The 17197-nt window shown below is 36.0% G+C and overlaps 3 protein-coding genes across 3 annotated transcripts in view; all 3 read left to right on the plus strand.

The window, feature by feature from the left end:
* The first annotated feature begins 31 nt into the window (after positions 1 to 31).
* Positions 32 to 11297, plus strand: LOC101504115 (uncharacterized). Its single transcript, XM_004510149.4, has 4 exons — positions 32 to 353; positions 1534 to 1744; positions 6130 to 9772; positions 9872 to 11297. Exons 1-4 carry the CDS (start codon positions 183 to 185, stop codon positions 10977 to 10979), a joined length of 5133 nt encoding a protein of 1710 aa, XP_004510206.1. The 5' UTR covers positions 32 to 182; the 3' UTR covers positions 10980 to 11297.
* Positions 11298 to 12149: 852 nt separating this feature from the next.
* Positions 12150 to 12641, plus strand: LOC101503454 (uncharacterized). Its single transcript, XM_004510146.4, has one exon. It carries the CDS (start codon positions 12150 to 12152, stop codon positions 12639 to 12641), a length of 492 nt encoding a protein of 163 aa, XP_004510203.1.
* A 1075-nt stretch (positions 12642 to 13716) lies between these two features.
* The window catches only part of LOC101503792 (uncharacterized protein At5g02240), an 8202-nt gene continuing 4721 nt past the window's right edge, over positions 13717 to 17197 (plus strand). Inside the window, exons 1-2 of the mRNA XM_004510147.4 lie at positions 13717 to 14193; positions 14543 to 14655. Of these exons, the coding sequence (XP_004510204.1) occupies positions 13887 to 14193; positions 14543 to 14655 (420 nt within the window). The 5' untranslated portion in view covers positions 13717 to 13886. The remainder of the gene's footprint in view (positions 14194 to 14542; positions 14656 to 17197) is intronic.

The following is a 17197-nucleotide window of genomic DNA, read 5'->3' on the forward strand; positions in this document are numbered from 1 at the left end:
AAACAAAAATGAAAGATAAAAGATAAAAAAAAAGATAAATAATAAAGAGCTTACTTCTCCAAGAAGGAGTCTTCCACTAAAGAAACCAACACTTTAGTTTTTGTCATCTCTTTTATTCACACATTGTTTAGTGCTTCACTTGACACTGGTGTAGTAGTTCATTTCATTTTGAAGAAAGAAAAATGAGTACTAGTAATGGAACACCTAAGGAACACATTGAAGGAATACGAAGGAAAAAGTTTTCAATTGGAGGTGAACAAAACCCTTTAACTGAAGACCTTCATCACGCTGTCAAAAATCTCTCTGCTGAACTTTATGCTAAAGATGTTCATTTCCTCATGGAACTCGTTCAAGTATATATATACTCTTCTTTCTTATGATCAATGTTTGTCAAAATTTTATTTCATTCTTATTTTTTCATGTATGTTCGTTTAAGCATGTTATAAAAAAATATTATGAATGCGTTTGTTTGAGTTTAAATAAAATTAATTTCTAGTTTAAAAAATTTAGAGATTTATTTAAAAATAATTTTTGTTTGATTTTCTAAAAAAAATAATTTTTAATCTGTTTCACTGTTTGTATATAATTTTTTAAATATACTGATCTCTTAATTTTTTTTTTATCTACTATTCCCTTCTTATTCCCCGTCTTTTCAAAACTAATATCAACATCAATCAAATTTTATAATCATTTTTTCTCATTAGTGAGTTAATTTTAGAGTTTTTCAATTTTGTACTATCTTTCTCTCTTATTTATGACATGATAATTATGCGATTCTATCATTTTTAACTTTTTAATTTTAATAAAACAAATGATTTCTAAAAAATATGAAACAAATTCCATTCAAACAATAAAATATGATTTTTGGTTTTTAGTGGAAGTTGTTTTGTGTTTGTTCATATTAATGAATATTATTTTATTTTTCAAAATTCAATTTAAAAAATTGATTTTATAGAAAGTTACTCAAAATAGATTCTCATGTAATAGTTTTTAAATTATTTTTAGAAACTATAACAAATATGTATATGTATGAATTTTTTTTGACTCAGCTTTAACAAACATATAAACACTTATAAAAGGGATTATTTTATTTTAAATGTAATTAGAGATTTTAAAGAAAAACTATTTTATGTTTGTGCGAGGAAGATCAAATTTTTTAAGAAAAATGATTTTTTTTTAAAACTTAATAAAAACAACTTTTCTATTGATTTTTTTATGTATTTTTCTTTAAATTCTCATTATTTCAAAAAGACAGAGATGGAGACTTTCAAAAGTAATTAAATAGAAAAAAAGTGATTTTTTTTACAAAATAAACCGGATTCTATTTCCTGGATTTTGGTGTAGGTTGAGTGATTTATGAATATGTTAAGACTAAGCTTGTTCTTCTTTTTTATTTTAAATTTCTTTTTATACAATGAATGATTGGAGATAACGGAGTGATTAATTTTCTGTATCTAGAATGATGCAATCATGTTTTTTAAGTAATTACAGTGGTTGAACTTATCACCATAAATTTGTTGTCAATTTCAACAGAATGCTGAAGACAACCACTACAATGAAGGAGATAGTCCATCATTGGAGTTTGTCATAACTTCAGATGACATAACTGGTACTGGTGCTTCAGCCACATTACTTATTTTCAATAATGAAAAGGGTTTCTCTCCAAAAAACATTGAGTCCATTTGCAGTGTTGGAAGATCAACAAAGAAAGGCAATAGAAGCAGTGGTTACATTGGAGAGAAAGGTATATCACAAACTTATATTTAAATGTTTCTTATTTGTTGTGTACTTTTGACTCAAGAAGAATTGTACTAAGATGGTTAATTTTGAATAAGATTAGTTGAATGTTTTCATTGGTATGAAGTTTTAACATCTATGTTGTAAATAACTAAGTATATGCATTTGATTTGTTTTGAATAAATTCAATGTCAATTAAACTTTTTTGTAAAAAGAACATTTTCAGCTATTATGTTGTATCAAAGGTGTTGAATAAGAGAAAATGAGAGAGACATATGGTGAAACCGTGTGTCTGAACTACACAAAGGAGTTGTTTTATATAGGCTCAAGGCAATAAATACAAAAATAAATATGGGAGATATTATCCCTATTTACATGATATGTAATAAATATAAATATATTTTCAACACTCCCCCTCAAGCTGGAGCATATAAATCATATGCACCAAACTTGTTACATATATAACTGATTCGAGGACCTCTCAGAGACTTAGTGAATACATCTGCCAATTGATCATTGGAATTAACAAAACTAGTGGTGATGTCGCCTGATTCGATCTTCTCCCTTACAAAGTGACAATCTATCTCAATATGCTTGGTCCTCTCATGAAAAACTGGATTAGAGGCAATGTGCAATGCTGCTTGATTATCACATATTAATGTCATTTGTGTTGCCTCTTCAAATTGAAGCTCTTTGAGTAACTGTTTCAACCAAATGAGCTCACAAGTCACTAATGCCATAGCCCTGTATTCAGCTTCAGCGCTAGATCTTGCAACTACACTTTGTTTCTTACTCTTCCAAGATATTAAGTTTCCTCCAACAAGTACACAATACCCAGAAGTGGATCGCCTATCAATGGGTGAGCCTGCCCAATCGGCATCTGAATAACCAACTATCTGAGTATGTCCTCTGTTTTCATAAATTAGACCTTTTCCTGGAGCACCTTTAATGTATTTCAAGATTCGTATCACAGCATCCCAGTGTTCTTGACAAGGGGAATTTAAGAATTGGCTTACCACACTGACTGCAAAAGAAATGTCTAGACGGGTGACTGTGAGGTAGTTTAATTTACCAACCAATCTTCTGTATCTCCCTGAATCTAAAAATGGCTCCCCATGATTAGGTAGAAGTTTGACGTTTGGATCCATAGGAGTGTCAACCGGTTTGGCATTCAACAAACCTGTCTCTTCAAGAATATCCATAGCATATTTTCTTTGTGAAATTACTAAGCCGTCCTTAGATTGGGCTACCTCAATACCCAAGAAGTAGCGGAGCTTGCCAAGATCTTTAGTTTGAAACTGATGAGATAAATGTTGTTTCAATTGGAGTATGCCCTGTTGATCACTACCAGTTATGACAATATCATCTACATAGACAATCAAGTAAATGCACCCTTGGGTTGAGTGACGATAAAAAAGAGAATGATCAGCTTCACTTCGAATCATGCCAAATTGTTGCACTACTGTGCTAAATCTACCAAACCAAGCTCGAGGAGACTGTTTAAGACCATAGAGAGACCTCTTAAGTCGAAAAACCATGGTAGAAGACTCCCCCTGAGCAACAAACCCAGGTGGTTGCTCCATATACACTTCTTCTTCAAGGTCACCATGCAAAAAAACATTTTTAATGTTAAGTTGATGTAGAGACCAATGTCTGATGGCTGCAATAGAGATGAGTAGTCTAACAGAGGCCATCTTTGCCACAGGGGAGAAAGTATCACTGTAATCGAGGCCAAAAACTTGAGTGTACCCTTTTGCTACCAAACGAGCTTTAAAACGATTAATCTTACCATCAGGACCAACTTTCACCGTATAAAGCCAACGACATCCTACTAAAGACTTTCCCGACGGTAAATGAACCAATTCCCATGTACCACTACTCTGAAGTGCACACATCTCGTCAATCATTGCTTGTCTCCACTCTGGGTGAGATAAAGCTTCACCTGGAGATTTAGGAATAGAAACAGAAGACAGGGAAGACAAACAAGTATAATGCAAAGGAGAAAGACGATGGTAACTCAAGCCAATGTAATGAGGGGATGGGTTACGAGTAGGACGTATACCTTTACGAATAGCAATAGGAATATCAAGGGTCGGATCCGATAAAGAAGGAGGTGGCGGTGAAGGAGCGTCTGGAGTGACCTCGGTATCAAGAACAGGTGTAGGGACATGTACAACCGATGGCGGTTGACGACGACGATATGTCTGAAGATGTTGTACAGTTGGAGGATCAACAAGAGGAGTCTCAAGTGGGACAGTAGGAGGGGCCATAGGAGGTGTCTCAGGTGGGGCATACGTAATAGGCTCTAATGGAAAAAGAGAAGGTGAAATAGACTTTGGTAGGTCCAGAGGAATAGTTGCAGACAAAGGATCAGGAAGCGACTCATAGTATGTAACAGACTCAAAAAATGTGACATCAGCCGATATGAGATATCGTCGAAGAGTAGGAGAATAACAACGATAACCTTTTTGGTACCGATGATAACCCAAAAAGACACATTTTAATGATTGAGTTGAAAGTTTGTCAAGACCAGGAGTGAGATTGTAGACAAAACATGTAGATCCGAAGACCCGAGGAGGAAGTGAGTGAAGAGGGGTACCAGGAAAGAGGATCGAGTGAGGGACTTTGTTATCAAGAGCAGACGAAGGCATGCGATTTATGAGATAGCACGCCGTTAGAACAGCATCGCCCCAAAAGCGAGATGGTACATTACCATGAAGAAGGAGAGTACGAGTGGTTTCAATAAGGTGCCGATTTTTGCGTTCGGCTACCCCATTTTGTTGAGGTGTATGAGCACAAGATGTTTGATGAAGAATGCCGTTAGAGGTCATAAAATTTTGAAATTGATGGGACAAATATTCACGGGCATTATCACTGCGCAAAGTGCGAATGGATACACCAAATTGAGTTTTAATTTCCTTATAAAATTGTTCAAAAATAGAAAATAATTCAGACCTATTTTTCATTAAGAATAACCACATACAACAGGAAAAATCATCGATAAAGGTAACAAAATATCTAGACTCAAGTGTGGAAATAGTACAAGAAGGACCCCAAACATCTGAGTGAATTAAAGCAAATGGGGAGGAAGCTCGTTTATTAGCTCGATCAGTGAAATGACTACGAGTGTGTTTCCCTAATTGACACGACTCACAATTTAAGCTAGATATTTTGGTTAGATTAGGTACTAATTGTTGAAGTTTGGGAAGACTCGGATGACCTAACTGAGCATGTATAGTAAGAGGAGAATATGTGGTAGGGCACGCTGTTGATGGGTTTGAGAGATAATAAAGACCATTAGACTCACATCCGACACCAATTTGTCGTCCTGATATTCGGTCTTGCAAAGTAACATTGCAATTAGTAAATGTGACAACACAGTCATGAGAACGAGTCAATCGACTGATAGAAATTAAATTAAATGGGCATCCAGGCACATAAAGGACAGATTTACTTAACAAAGTAGGGAGGATTTGGACAGTGCCAATCCCTTGAGACTGTGTTTGGGAACCATTGGCTGAGACTATCCTAGGAAAATAACCAGATGTTGTGAGAGAGGAGAAAAGAGTCTTATTACCAGTAATGTGATCAGATGCACCAGAATCGAGAATCCATGGGCTATGAGAAGGTGAGATGCAAACAGGTGAATTACCACTTTGTGCGGCGGAAACAGCGGAACTCGAGTTCTGACAATACTCTCTCCACCGAAGAAAATCTTTATAAGTAGGCATAATCAATAAGTAGTTTCCTAAAAACCAGTAGCGAAACAGTGGCGGAATATGGTTTTTTTTTTTTTCGATGAACAGTACCGCGCGATGAACAGTGTCGCGCGATGAAAAGTGTCGCGCGATGAACAGTGAACAGTGGAGAAAAAAAAATGAACGAAAAAGCGACAAAGAAGGGTAAACCGGAATTGAGACACGGTTTATCGAAAAAAAATCTCACAGTGGGTCCCGGGGTAATCACGGTATAGGGTTGTCTCTCTTAATAGGCTCTAGATATCATGTTGAATAAGAGAAAATGAGGGAGACATATGGTGAAACCGTGTGTCTGAACTACACAACGGAGTCTGTTTTATATAGGCTCAAGGCAATAAATACAAAAATAAATATGGGAGATATTATCCCTATTTACATGATATGTAATAAATATAAATATATTTTCAACAAAAGGAAAGAAAGAGAGTCTGATTTAACTGCTTCTTTGGTTTTATTTCTTGTACAACATTTATATTTATGAAATTCAAACATGTTTACTTTTTGAAGATAACTTTGTCTCTTTTGGAAGTCCTTATTAATTATGGATATAAACTTATATATATCCATTAGAGTAGGCAAATTGAAGAAAATGATAGAAATCCTTGACTTAATCATTGTTATGGTTAAATTTCAGGAATTGGCTTCAAGAGCGTGTTTCTGGTTACTGCTCAGCCTTATATTTTTAGCAATGGATATCAAATAAGGTTCAATGAGAGGCCTTGTCCACATTGCAGTCTTGGGTATGTAGTTCCTGAATGGGTTGAGGAGAAGCCAACCCTTGAGGATATAAAGAAGATATATGGTGTTGGTAATAATTCTCTTCCAACTACAACAATTGTCTTACCTCTGAAGCCTGACAAGGTCAAACCTGTTAAACAACAGCTCTCTAGCATTCATCCAGAAGTTCTGTTGTTTCTTACAAAAATCAGACAACTTTCTGTCAGAGAAGTTAATGAGAATCCCAAACAGAACACCGTGACTGCCGTATCTATTTCAAGCGAGGTTAACTTTGTGACTAGGAAAAACATGAATGCTGAGTCTTACACACTTCATCTATCTGCAGAGGAAAATAGTAATGCTGAGAAGGAATGTGCCTACTATATGTGGAAGCAAAAGTTTCCGGTCAGGTTGGAAAATGTGGTCGAACGGAGAACTGATGTGGAAGAATGGGTTATAACATTGGCTTTCCCAAATCAGGAGAGGCTTAGCAGAGGTAAGAGCTTACCAGGGGTCTATGCATTTCTTCCTACAGAGATGGTCACAAATTTTCCTTTCATAGTTCAAGCAGATTTTGTCCTTGCCTCATCGAGGGAGACGATTTTACTGGATAATAAATGGAACCAAGGGATACTTGAATGTGTTCCGTTGGCCTTTATGGATGCATTCAAAACACTTGTCATAGGATCAGATGAAGCTCCAATATCCAGTTTGCCTCGTATGTTCAAGTTCCTTCCCATTGATAGTTCTCCATTTGAGAAGTTTAATTATGTTAGGGAGAAAATCAAAGCAAAATTGGTTGACGAAAATATTGTTCCTATTGAGACCTACACCAAACAGAAGCACTTCTATAAGCCTGGTGAAGTTAACAGACTGCTACCCGGATTCTGGAATATTTTGACTAAAGCCCGCAAGGAAGGAGTGTACTTGCTTAACTTATCTTCTCACGATGGGAGGAAGATCTTGAGTTCTTCATTTGACAAAAGTGAGTACGACGACGTACTCAATTTTTTAGGGGTGAAATATGTGACTGTTGATTGGTATGCAAAGTGCATCCAGAGTTCTAATCTTGTGGGCGGAGTATCAGAAGATCTCTATCTTAAGCTTTTACTGTTTGTTGCTAAAAATTGGTCTTCAATGTTTAAGGGCACAGACATTAATAATATTCCATTGATTAAATATGTGGCTTCTGATGGAACTCTATCCACTTTTAGTCTTTTTGATTGCACACAGAACCACAATGGTGCCAAGCGAGTAGTACTAACAGACTCAAGTCAGTCTAATGCTTGTTCTTGGCTGATCAATTGGAACAGAGAATTTGCATGTGCAGCAAACCGGTATTTTATGCCTGAAAGCACACAAGATGCTATCTTGTGTTTGGCCCAGAAACAGACTTTGATAGAATGGCTTTCAACTCATGTTTTTGTTACTAATATGAGCGTCTACACTTTTGCAAATGTTCTCTGCAGTTTTGTTAATAGCAGCTGCAAACTTGCCATTGCATATGCTCATTTCTTATACCACTCTTTCTCAATGGGTTATCTGTCACATCGGGATGTTGATAGTCTATGTTCTTCTATGCCACTAGTGGACAACTATGGATGTATCACAATAAGAAGAGAAGGAGTTCTTGTGCCTGCAAATGTGAGCAAATGGGCAGATTTGATTGTTTCAAATCCATGGAGTAGGGAAAATTATGTTGAGCTTGGAGTGGAGTACCTGAATTCCTCATGTTATGCTGGCCAACACACAGGTTCTGGGAAGCTTATCGAATTTCTCAAAACTCATGTTGGAGCTTCTGACATACCTGATATATCACCTCCAAATGCTGGATTTTCAGCCGTAGAGACACCACTTACCAAAGACAATGCGTTTTTGCTTTTGGATTGGATTCATAATCTGAAGTATAAGGGAGTACGTCTACCAGATAGGTTTTTGAAATGTATAAAAGATGGCAGCTGGCTTAAAGTTACGGTCAATGGATACAGGCCTCCTTCCAAGTCGTTCTTAATTCGCTCACCCTTGGGAAAAATTTTGCAAAGTGGCTCAGTTCTTGTGGACATTCCCCTGATTGATGAGAGCTTCTATGGGGATAGAATAAACAAATATGCCGAGGAGTTGAAAACAATTGGAGTGATGTCCAGTTGTGAGGAAGCATGTGATTTCATTGGAAGAGAACTGATGTCTCGTGCATCTACCTTTGCTTTAAGTAAGAATCATGTTCTTTTGATGCTGAATTTCATCCAATATCTCAGGAAAAGTCTTCTCCCTTTGGACAAATTTGTAAACAACATCAAAGAAGGGACTTGGCTAAAGACATCCCGTGGTCTCAAGTCTCCTGTGGGATCTGTATTGAATGATTCTAAATGGCTAGTTGCAGCACAAATCAGTGACATTCCATTCATTGATAAATCTTATTATGGTGATGAAATTTATAATTACATAGAGGAGCTCAAGTTGCTAGGAGTGATAGTTGACTTAAATGGTAATTACCAAGTTGTCATTGACCATTTAAAATCACCTTCAAATCTGGCCTCTTTGACCGCTGAGTCTGTTATTTTGGCAATGCGTTGTATCAAATTCTTGAAGGCCCCTAGTAAACTCTTAAGTTCACTGAAGGGAACAAGCTGCTTGAAAACAAACATGGGTTTCAAAATACCTAGTGAATGTTTCTTGTATGACCCGGTGTGGGGATGCATTTTAGATGTATTCAATGGCTTTTGTGTGATTGATCATGAATTCTATGGAGAGAAGATTTTCTTTTACAAATATCAACTGAGGCAAATTGGGGTGGTGGTTGATTTTGGAGATACTATCAAGAAGTTTGCTTCTCTCTTCAAACAGAAGGCATCACAAACATCATTTAACCAACAGCATGTGATGTCATTTCTCTCCTGTTGCCGGCTGCTGAAGGGAACTGAACATAGATTTCCTTCTGATTTCTCAACAATCATACATAATGAGAAGTGGTTGTATACTAAGGTTGGTTGTTATTCATGCCCTAGAAAATGCGTTTTATATGGACCGGAGTGGAAATCTATATCTTCTATTACTTGTCTCCCGTTCATTGATGACAGTGACAAATGCTATGGTATGAAAATACATGAATACAAGGAAGAGCTGAAGAACATTGGTGTAGTTACTGAATTGAAAAAGGGAGTGAGATTTGTGCCTGAATGTCTGAATTTTCCTTCAGATCCCTCCACCATTAGTCCCGAAAGTGTGTTTTCCTTGCTGGAGTGCATCCGAAGTCTAATGGAAGAGCATAAGCTTGCCATTGAAGATGGTTTCAGAAAAAGATTGTCTAGAAATTGGTTGAAGACACATGCTGGTTATAGGCCTCCAGAGATGTGTTTGTTGTTTGATTCAAAGTGGAGTTCTTTCTTGAATCCATCCGATGGGCCTTTTATTGATGCGGATTTTTATGGACCTAAAATTGCATCTTTCCAGAAAGAACTCCATGCTATAGGAGTTACTATCGACCTTGATAAAGGGTGCCCCTTGCTTGCCTGTCACCTTGATTCTCTCTCTGACACTGATAATATTATGAAAATATATAGGTACGTTAAACAACATGTTATGTCATTTATCTCTTCTTGCTTCTTTGCTTGTCTCCTTAATACTAATTTTGACTTTGATAATATTGTGAAAATATATAGGTACTTGTCTGAGTACAATTGGAAACCAGAGGAAAATGCTGCCAAGAAAATTTGGATTCCACAAGTTACTAAAGGTGGAAAGTGGGTCAACTCTGAAGAGTGCATCATACATGACCCAGATAAACTTTTTGGTCTGAAGTTATATGTTCTTGAAGATGTCTATGATAAGAAGATTCTCCCCTTTCTAACATTTGCCATGGAAGTCAGGTCTAAGCCCTCACTTGATGATTATGTTGACCTGTGGAATGGTTGGGAAAAATCATCTGAAGAGTTGTCATATGACAAGTGCAGTAAGTTCTGGATGTTCATCCTGAAACACTTGGGCATTAATACAGAGAAGATACTTTCTAAGAGGTTGGTCAAACTACCGGTAACAACCGGAGGCAATGAAATATTTCTGTTGGATAAAGAAAATGTTTTTATTCCTGATAACCTTCATCTGAAGAAACTTTTTGAGCAGGAGAAAGTTTTTGTGTGGTATCCTCAGAAGAACTTTGGGCCATTGTCCATTTCTAAGTTATACGGCATCTACAGAAAAATCGGTGCTCGTAATATATCTGAATCACTATGCAAAGAAGAACCATCCTCAGTGAATGATGATGTCGAACTGGTGCAAGTTGATCAGAATAATATTTTCAGCTTAAAAGGTTTGGTAAAGCTCATTCTTGGTTTCCTTGCTTGTTCTAGCTTGAAAATGGAACCAGATAAGAGACATGAAGCTGTTCAAGGTCTTCTAAACCTGAGTTTCCTTGAGACAATGGAGCAAGTCACGGTAAGCTATAGTTTATCACTGTCTTCAGGGGACATCATTTCTAAGAAAGATGACAAAATGGTACGCTGGGAAAGACAAAGTTCCAAGTTTTTCACCCAGAAGATGGACGGGCATCAAGGAAATTCTCTTAAATATGCAATGTGTTTCTCCGAAGCAATATCAGAGGGTGTTTTGTGTGAGAATCATGAATTTGTTCCTGCTCTTACTGAACTGATCACATTGGGTTTTGTGCTGAAATTCAAGAATGAAGACATTGAATTTCTGATGTTGTCCAAGAATTTGCAGATTTTCAGTGAGGATGTTGAGTTCCTCAGTTCTTCGTTCGCAACTGACTAAGTTTTCTACGTTGGTTTACTTGTTACTATGTCTATCTGTTTATGGAGCATGTCTTAAGTTTTCTTGTTCTCTTTTTGGTGTTTGTGACTATGCTGTCTACAATATTTTGCTTCTTTCACTTTTATTTGTTCGCCTCTTGGACTTGGCAAACTCTAAGAAATTGACTGAATGTATGTTCAGAAGTACCAGTGTAGTACTTACATATGTGTGTGTTTGTTAATGAAATATGTATTTGGGTTTGCTTGTTCTCTTATTTTTGTTCCTTTGTCATTGTAGTACATGATTGTGTTGAAATATCAGTGTAGTTTATTTCTGTCACTATGGTCGTCTGTTACTATAAATGTGGGATCTTACTTTGCTGTTTGCTTTCTATTACTCACTGTTGAATCATTTCAACTACATCTATGAAATGGACATCCATATTTTATTCATGTGTCAAGAAATGTGGTGTCTAATGATGTCTACAAACAGTGAAGGAATGTTTTTGTGCCCTTTTAATTTCCCTTTCTTTTAAATTTTTACTTCAGATATATAACTTAATAACCTGCGTTGAGAATGCAAATACAATAATGTAACATTTGGTGGGTTTCAATATTTTCTGTACACTTCAAAATTAAAGTAATGAAGAGAAAAAATAAATACACAACTTAATATTTGGTCTACAAACACAAATTAATATTTATATAGATACACAGTTTTCGGTTAATATAAATTGTACTAATATAATGCACTTGCAATTTCTCAAAACATTCTAATTTGTAGAGTCAAGAATATTTATAATTTAAGCAAATATATAAATAGATTATTGCTAAAATATTTTACTCTATAATATTCGAATTAAAAATTCAATGTACGTCTATGTATTTTAACAAATTATCGCGAGAATATATTATAAACATAAAAAAAAAGGTTACACTTATAAATTTTAATTAATAAATATAAACACAAAAGTATAGACAACCTCAAACGTAATATTTGTTTGATCAACAAACTATCTCCCGAATTCAACGCTTCAATGTGTCCCTTCTTTGAAACTGTCTAATGTTTGGTTCTTAACAAACAACCATTAAGTTTTTGCAAAATCCTTCAACAAAACAAAATAATAGAAAGCAAGAAAAAGAGAGATAAAAGAAATAAGTGTTATCCTTATTATATTGATCTTCTATTTCAATGGGAGATAGAAAAGGAGATGTTAGAATATATATAATCTCTTGTTTTTTCTTTGCATGCACCATTGGAGGAGGAATCTTCCTTAGCTTGTACATATTCCTACCAGAATCTGAATCTGTAACATGGCATCTCATTGCAGGCATGATATTGGTTGCAATTCCATGGATCTCTTGGTTTGTCATCTTTTTATATAGATGTATTAGACCTATTAATGTTCCATTTGATGAACACCGTCTTAATAATGGTGCAATTTGGACACCAAAATCTTCACCAGCTGTTACAAGTCCTAATGGTGCAAAATCCCCAGCTCATTCCCCTGTTGGTGGTGGTCGCGAGCGCTGCGTTCAATTCGGTCCGGTTGTGGAGATGGGGAATGGATTTCATGGCGATGATGGCGAAGGTGAAGAACACCACCACAATGAAGATTTTGTTGACCATCATGAGTCCAAGGAAGAACATGAAATACCAACATTGATAATGGTTGAGCACTAGTTTAGAGAGAAAGTGCAATGACATTATAAAATCTTCGTGCATGTCAACAGTAAATATGACAGAATCGAAGTGTATCATCGTTGACAACATTACAGTAAAATCAGTGTTATTGTGATTTCGTCAAATTCACTGATATTACAAACATGCAATTGTATGCATGGTGTGTATATATGATATGAGAATCAAACACAAGGGATGATGGACATTTAGTTGAATTGATGCATACACCATACATATGCATGCATGGCAAATAGTAATATTCACTAAGGTGATATTATAGGAGTTAATTAGTTGGTCATGCATCCATGAGATAAGATAATTAGGACATAGTGATGAGATAAATTAGATGAGTGACTCAATGAGGCATCATAAGCTATATTGTAGAAAAGGAGCAAAGTGCCAAGGGATGATTCCACACCAACATGAATGGTATGAGTCTTTGAGTAGTAATTCTAAAGAAACTTGACAAGGAAAAAGATTATGAATTGTGATTCTCCATGCTATGGAGTTATATGTATTGATTGAATGATATATGGTGGAAATGATAATTATGTGAGAAATGGAATAGACAAAAAAAAAAAAAAAAATTAAATGTGAGCTTTCTTGATCTTGATCTTTGATTATTTATTGAATTTTTCTATTTGTTTTCCTTGCATACTTTGTTTTCTTTCTCATTTTGGAATGGATTTGATGTCATGGCCTAATTAAAACATAAATTAACAAAATGAAGGGACTAATTGAGGTGCGACTCTTCTAGCTATTTGCATGAATTGATTAATAAGTTGTTTAAGGTTGATTCATTTTTTTGATTCTTTTAGATTTTTTTCTTCTAGTTCAATTCTTTTGATGATCTCAAATTCATTTAAAGATATCACTCCTTCCAATAGTTTTCTTTTTTTCATTTAATCAAAATAAGTAGATTATATGTATATTTCATTTTTTTTTTCTTCATGTGATTTAGTAGTTGTGTGTGGTATTTTTATTTTATTCTCATATTGGTGCAATTTTTCTGATATTTTTGTTTTGTCTTGATGCGATACTCGTTGAAATATAAATTTTAATCAGTAATTTATTCATCATCAAACACAAGTACTTCATACGGTTAATTGTATGGCGTGAGTTGAATAATTTTTCTTTAGTAAAAAAAAAAAATGATTTATGAGGTCGCCATTTATTGTTGAAAAAAAAAAGTTGTGGTGATGAAGTGAGGTTGGAGTTGGGTGTGTAGATTAAGTGACATGACATATGTTGTGTTGTGTTAGTTTTGATTTGCTTAATTTAATAATGGCTTCTACAAGTGCTGCTGCTACGTTCCCTTTTTGTTCGCTTCAATTTCACTCTCTTTCTTCCAATCCTCAATTTTTCGTCGCCAAAATCCCTAATTACCAAATCTCCTTTTCTTCTTCGAGACGGACTTCTAATTATAATAAGCGCGTTTACGCAAAAGCTGTTTCTACAGACCCGCAAATAGCTCTCACCGAGGATAACCAAAACACTCCCTCGTCAACCTCCTCTAAGCTGGTTCTTGTTGTTGGTGCTTCTGGAGGTGTTGGTAAACATCCATTTCTCTTCTCTTCACTTTTTTTATTGCATCAACAAAATTAAATTCAGTTAACCTGTATTCTTAATATATATATATAATTAATTAATTACTAGCTGATATAACTGGTCAACAAAGTCAACTACATATTGTTGATGAATAATAGTAGTAACAATCTTGTCGTTGGTAATATGTCCTTGTGAATTTGTATGCTTGTGGAATAAGGAATTCCTAGGTAATGTTATTTTATGCATTAAGATTAGAACTGTAAAATGTGGAAGCGCACAAATAATCCTTGCCAATAGATAGTTTTTGTTAGGGAAGTTTGTGAATCAATTGACTTGACTTACTCAATATTCAGGGCAACTAGTTGTAGCATCATTGCTTCAGCGGAATATTAAATCGCGCTTGATACTTAGGGATCTTGAGAAAGCCAAGGCATTGTTTGGTGAACAAGATGAGGAGAGATTTCAGGTATATCATCTACTCTTTTATTAGCAGAATAAGTGCAAATCTTTTTTGTTTTAAGGAAAAAAGTTCTGTTTCTTTTTTGTTTTTTTTTTTTTTTGCTTATAATTACAAAAATCCAATCTTGTTTCGATCATTTATGGGGTTAATATTTGAAACTAGGAAATAAAGTGAAAACAAGATGGCATTTTTGTGAGAACATTTTTTAAACCAAAATGCCTTTATTTGATTTTACGGTACCACCATGGAATTACAAGTTTTGTGGCTCAATTTGTTGTTATTGAATATAAAGAGTATTGAGAGACATATTGTGAATAACCGTTTATTTCAACTACACAACGGAATTTCTTTATATAGACAAAGAGTATTAAACAACCCTAATTTACAGTAATACTAACGGGCCAGAATACTTACAACCCATCTACTATAATATAATATTTACATTATAATATTTAACACTCCCCCTCAAGCTGGAGCATATAAATCAAATACACCTAGCTTGTTACATATATAACTAATTCTAGGACCTCGCAATGCCTTTGTAAACACATCTGCTAACTGATCATTGAAATTGACAAAGCTAGTGATGATGTCACCCGATTCGATCTTTTCTCTAACAAAATGGCAGCCAATCTCAACATGCTTGGTCCTCTCATGAAAAACAGGATTCGAGGCAATGTGCAATGCAGCTTGATTATCACATATTAGTGTCATTGTGCTGGCCACTTCAAATTGAAGTTCTTTCAGTAACTGTTTCAACCAGATGAGTTCACATGTTACTAGTGCCATGGCCCTGTATTCTGCCTCAGCGCTGGATCTTGCAACAACATTTTGTTTCTTACTTTTCCAAGATATTAAATTTCCTCCAACAAGTACACAATACCCGAAAGTTGATCGTCTATCTATGGGTGAGCCTGCCCAATCTGCATCTGAGTAGCCAATTATCTGAGTATGTCCTCTATCTTCATAAATGAGACCTTTTCCAGGTGCACTTTTGATGTATTTAAGAATTCGAATTACATCATCCATATGTTCTTGGCAAGAAGAATTTAAGAACTGACTTACCACACTGACAGCAAAGGAAATGTCAGGACGAGTGACTGTGAGATAGTTTAATTTTCCAACCAATCTCCTATATCTTCCTGAATCTGATAAAGACTCCCCATGATTGGGTAGGAGTTGGACATTTGGATCCATAGGAGTATCAACTGACTTGGCATTTAATAGGCCTGTTTCTTCAAGAATGTCCATAGCATATTTTCTTTGTGAAATTACAAGGCCATCTTTGGATTGGGCTACTTCAATACCCAAAAAATAACGGAGTTTACCAAGATCTTTAGTCTGAAATTTATTTGAGAGATGTTGTTTTAACTGGAGTATTCCTTGCTGATCACTTCCAGTTATAACAATGTCATCCACGTAAACAATAAGATAGATGCACCCTTGAGCTGAGTGATGATAAAATACAGAGTGATCAGCTTCACTGCGGATCATACCAAATTCTTATACTACCGAACTGAATCTGCCAAACCAAGCTCTAGGAGACTGTTTAAGACCATAAAGGGACCTGTGTAGCCGACAAACCATATTGGAAGACTCCCCCTGAGCAACAAACCCTGGTGGTTGCTCCATATAAACTTCCTCTTCAAGATCACCGTGCAAAAAGACATTTTTAATGTCAAGCTGATGGAGAGTCCAATGTCGAATTGCTGCAATGGAGAAAAACAGTCTGACAGATGTCATTTTGGCAACAGGTGAGAACGTGTCGCTGTAATCCAACCCAAAAATCTGAGTATATCCCTTGGCTACCAAACGAGCCTTAAATCAATCAATCTTACCATCAGGACCAACCTTCACTGTATAAAGCCAACGGCACCCGACTAACGACTTCCCACGAGGTAAAGGAACCAATTCCCAAGTGCCACTGCTTTGTAGAGCACACATCTCATCAAGCATTGCTTGCCTCCATTCAGAGTGGGATAATGCTTCACCTGTAGTTTTAGGAATAGAAACAGAAGACAAGGTGGACAAACAAGTGTAATGTAAAGGAGAAAGACGATGATAACACAAATCAATATAATGAGGAGATGGATTATGGGTGGTGCGAATATCCTTACGAAGAGCAATGGGAAGGTCAGGCTCAGGTGGCAGGGCCGGATCCGGAGGTGGTGTCGGAGGAGTATGTTTGTAGTGGTCGAGGAGGCTGAGGGCCAGACTCGGCAGGTTCGATAGGGATATGAGTGGGTGGGAGATGTATAACTACTTGAGGAGGTTCGGGAGTGATGTCCTGGTAGGGCTCAGTAGCTATATGGGTAGGTTTAAAATATTGTACAGACTCGAAAAAGATAACATCGGCTGATGTAACATAGCGGTGTAGTGTGGGGAATAACAACGATAGCCCTTTTGGGACCGATGATAACCGAGAAAGACACACTTGAGTGACCGAGCTGACAATTTGTCCAAACCAGGAGATAAATTGTGGACAAAACACGTGGACCCGAAGACACGAGGTGGTAGTGGGTGAAGAGGAGTATGGGGAAAGAGGACC

Source organism: Cicer arietinum, chromosome 7, assembly GCF_000331145.2.
Source record: "Cicer arietinum cultivar CDC Frontier isolate Library 1 chromosome 7, Cicar.CDCFrontier_v2.0, whole genome shotgun sequence".
NCBI lineage: Eukaryota > Viridiplantae > Streptophyta > Magnoliopsida > Fabales > Fabaceae > Cicer > Cicer arietinum.

Excerpts from the sequence above, each read along its gene's own strand:
- LOC101504115 (XM_004510149.4), top strand. The coding sequence starts at position 183 with ATGAGTACTAGTAATGGAACACCTAAGGAACACATTGAAGGAATACGA. Across the intron at positions 354-1,533 it reads TCCTCATGGAACTCGTTCAA|AATGCTGAAGACAACCACTA; the intron begins GTATATATATAC and ends CAATTTCAACAG. Across the intron at positions 9,773-9,871 it reads AATATTATGAAAATATATAG|GTACTTGTCTGAGTACAATT; the intron begins GTACGTTAAACA and ends GAAAATATATAG.
- LOC101503454 (XM_004510146.4), top strand. The coding sequence starts at position 12,150 with ATGGGAGATAGAAAAGGAGATGTTAGAATATATATAATCTCTTGTTTT.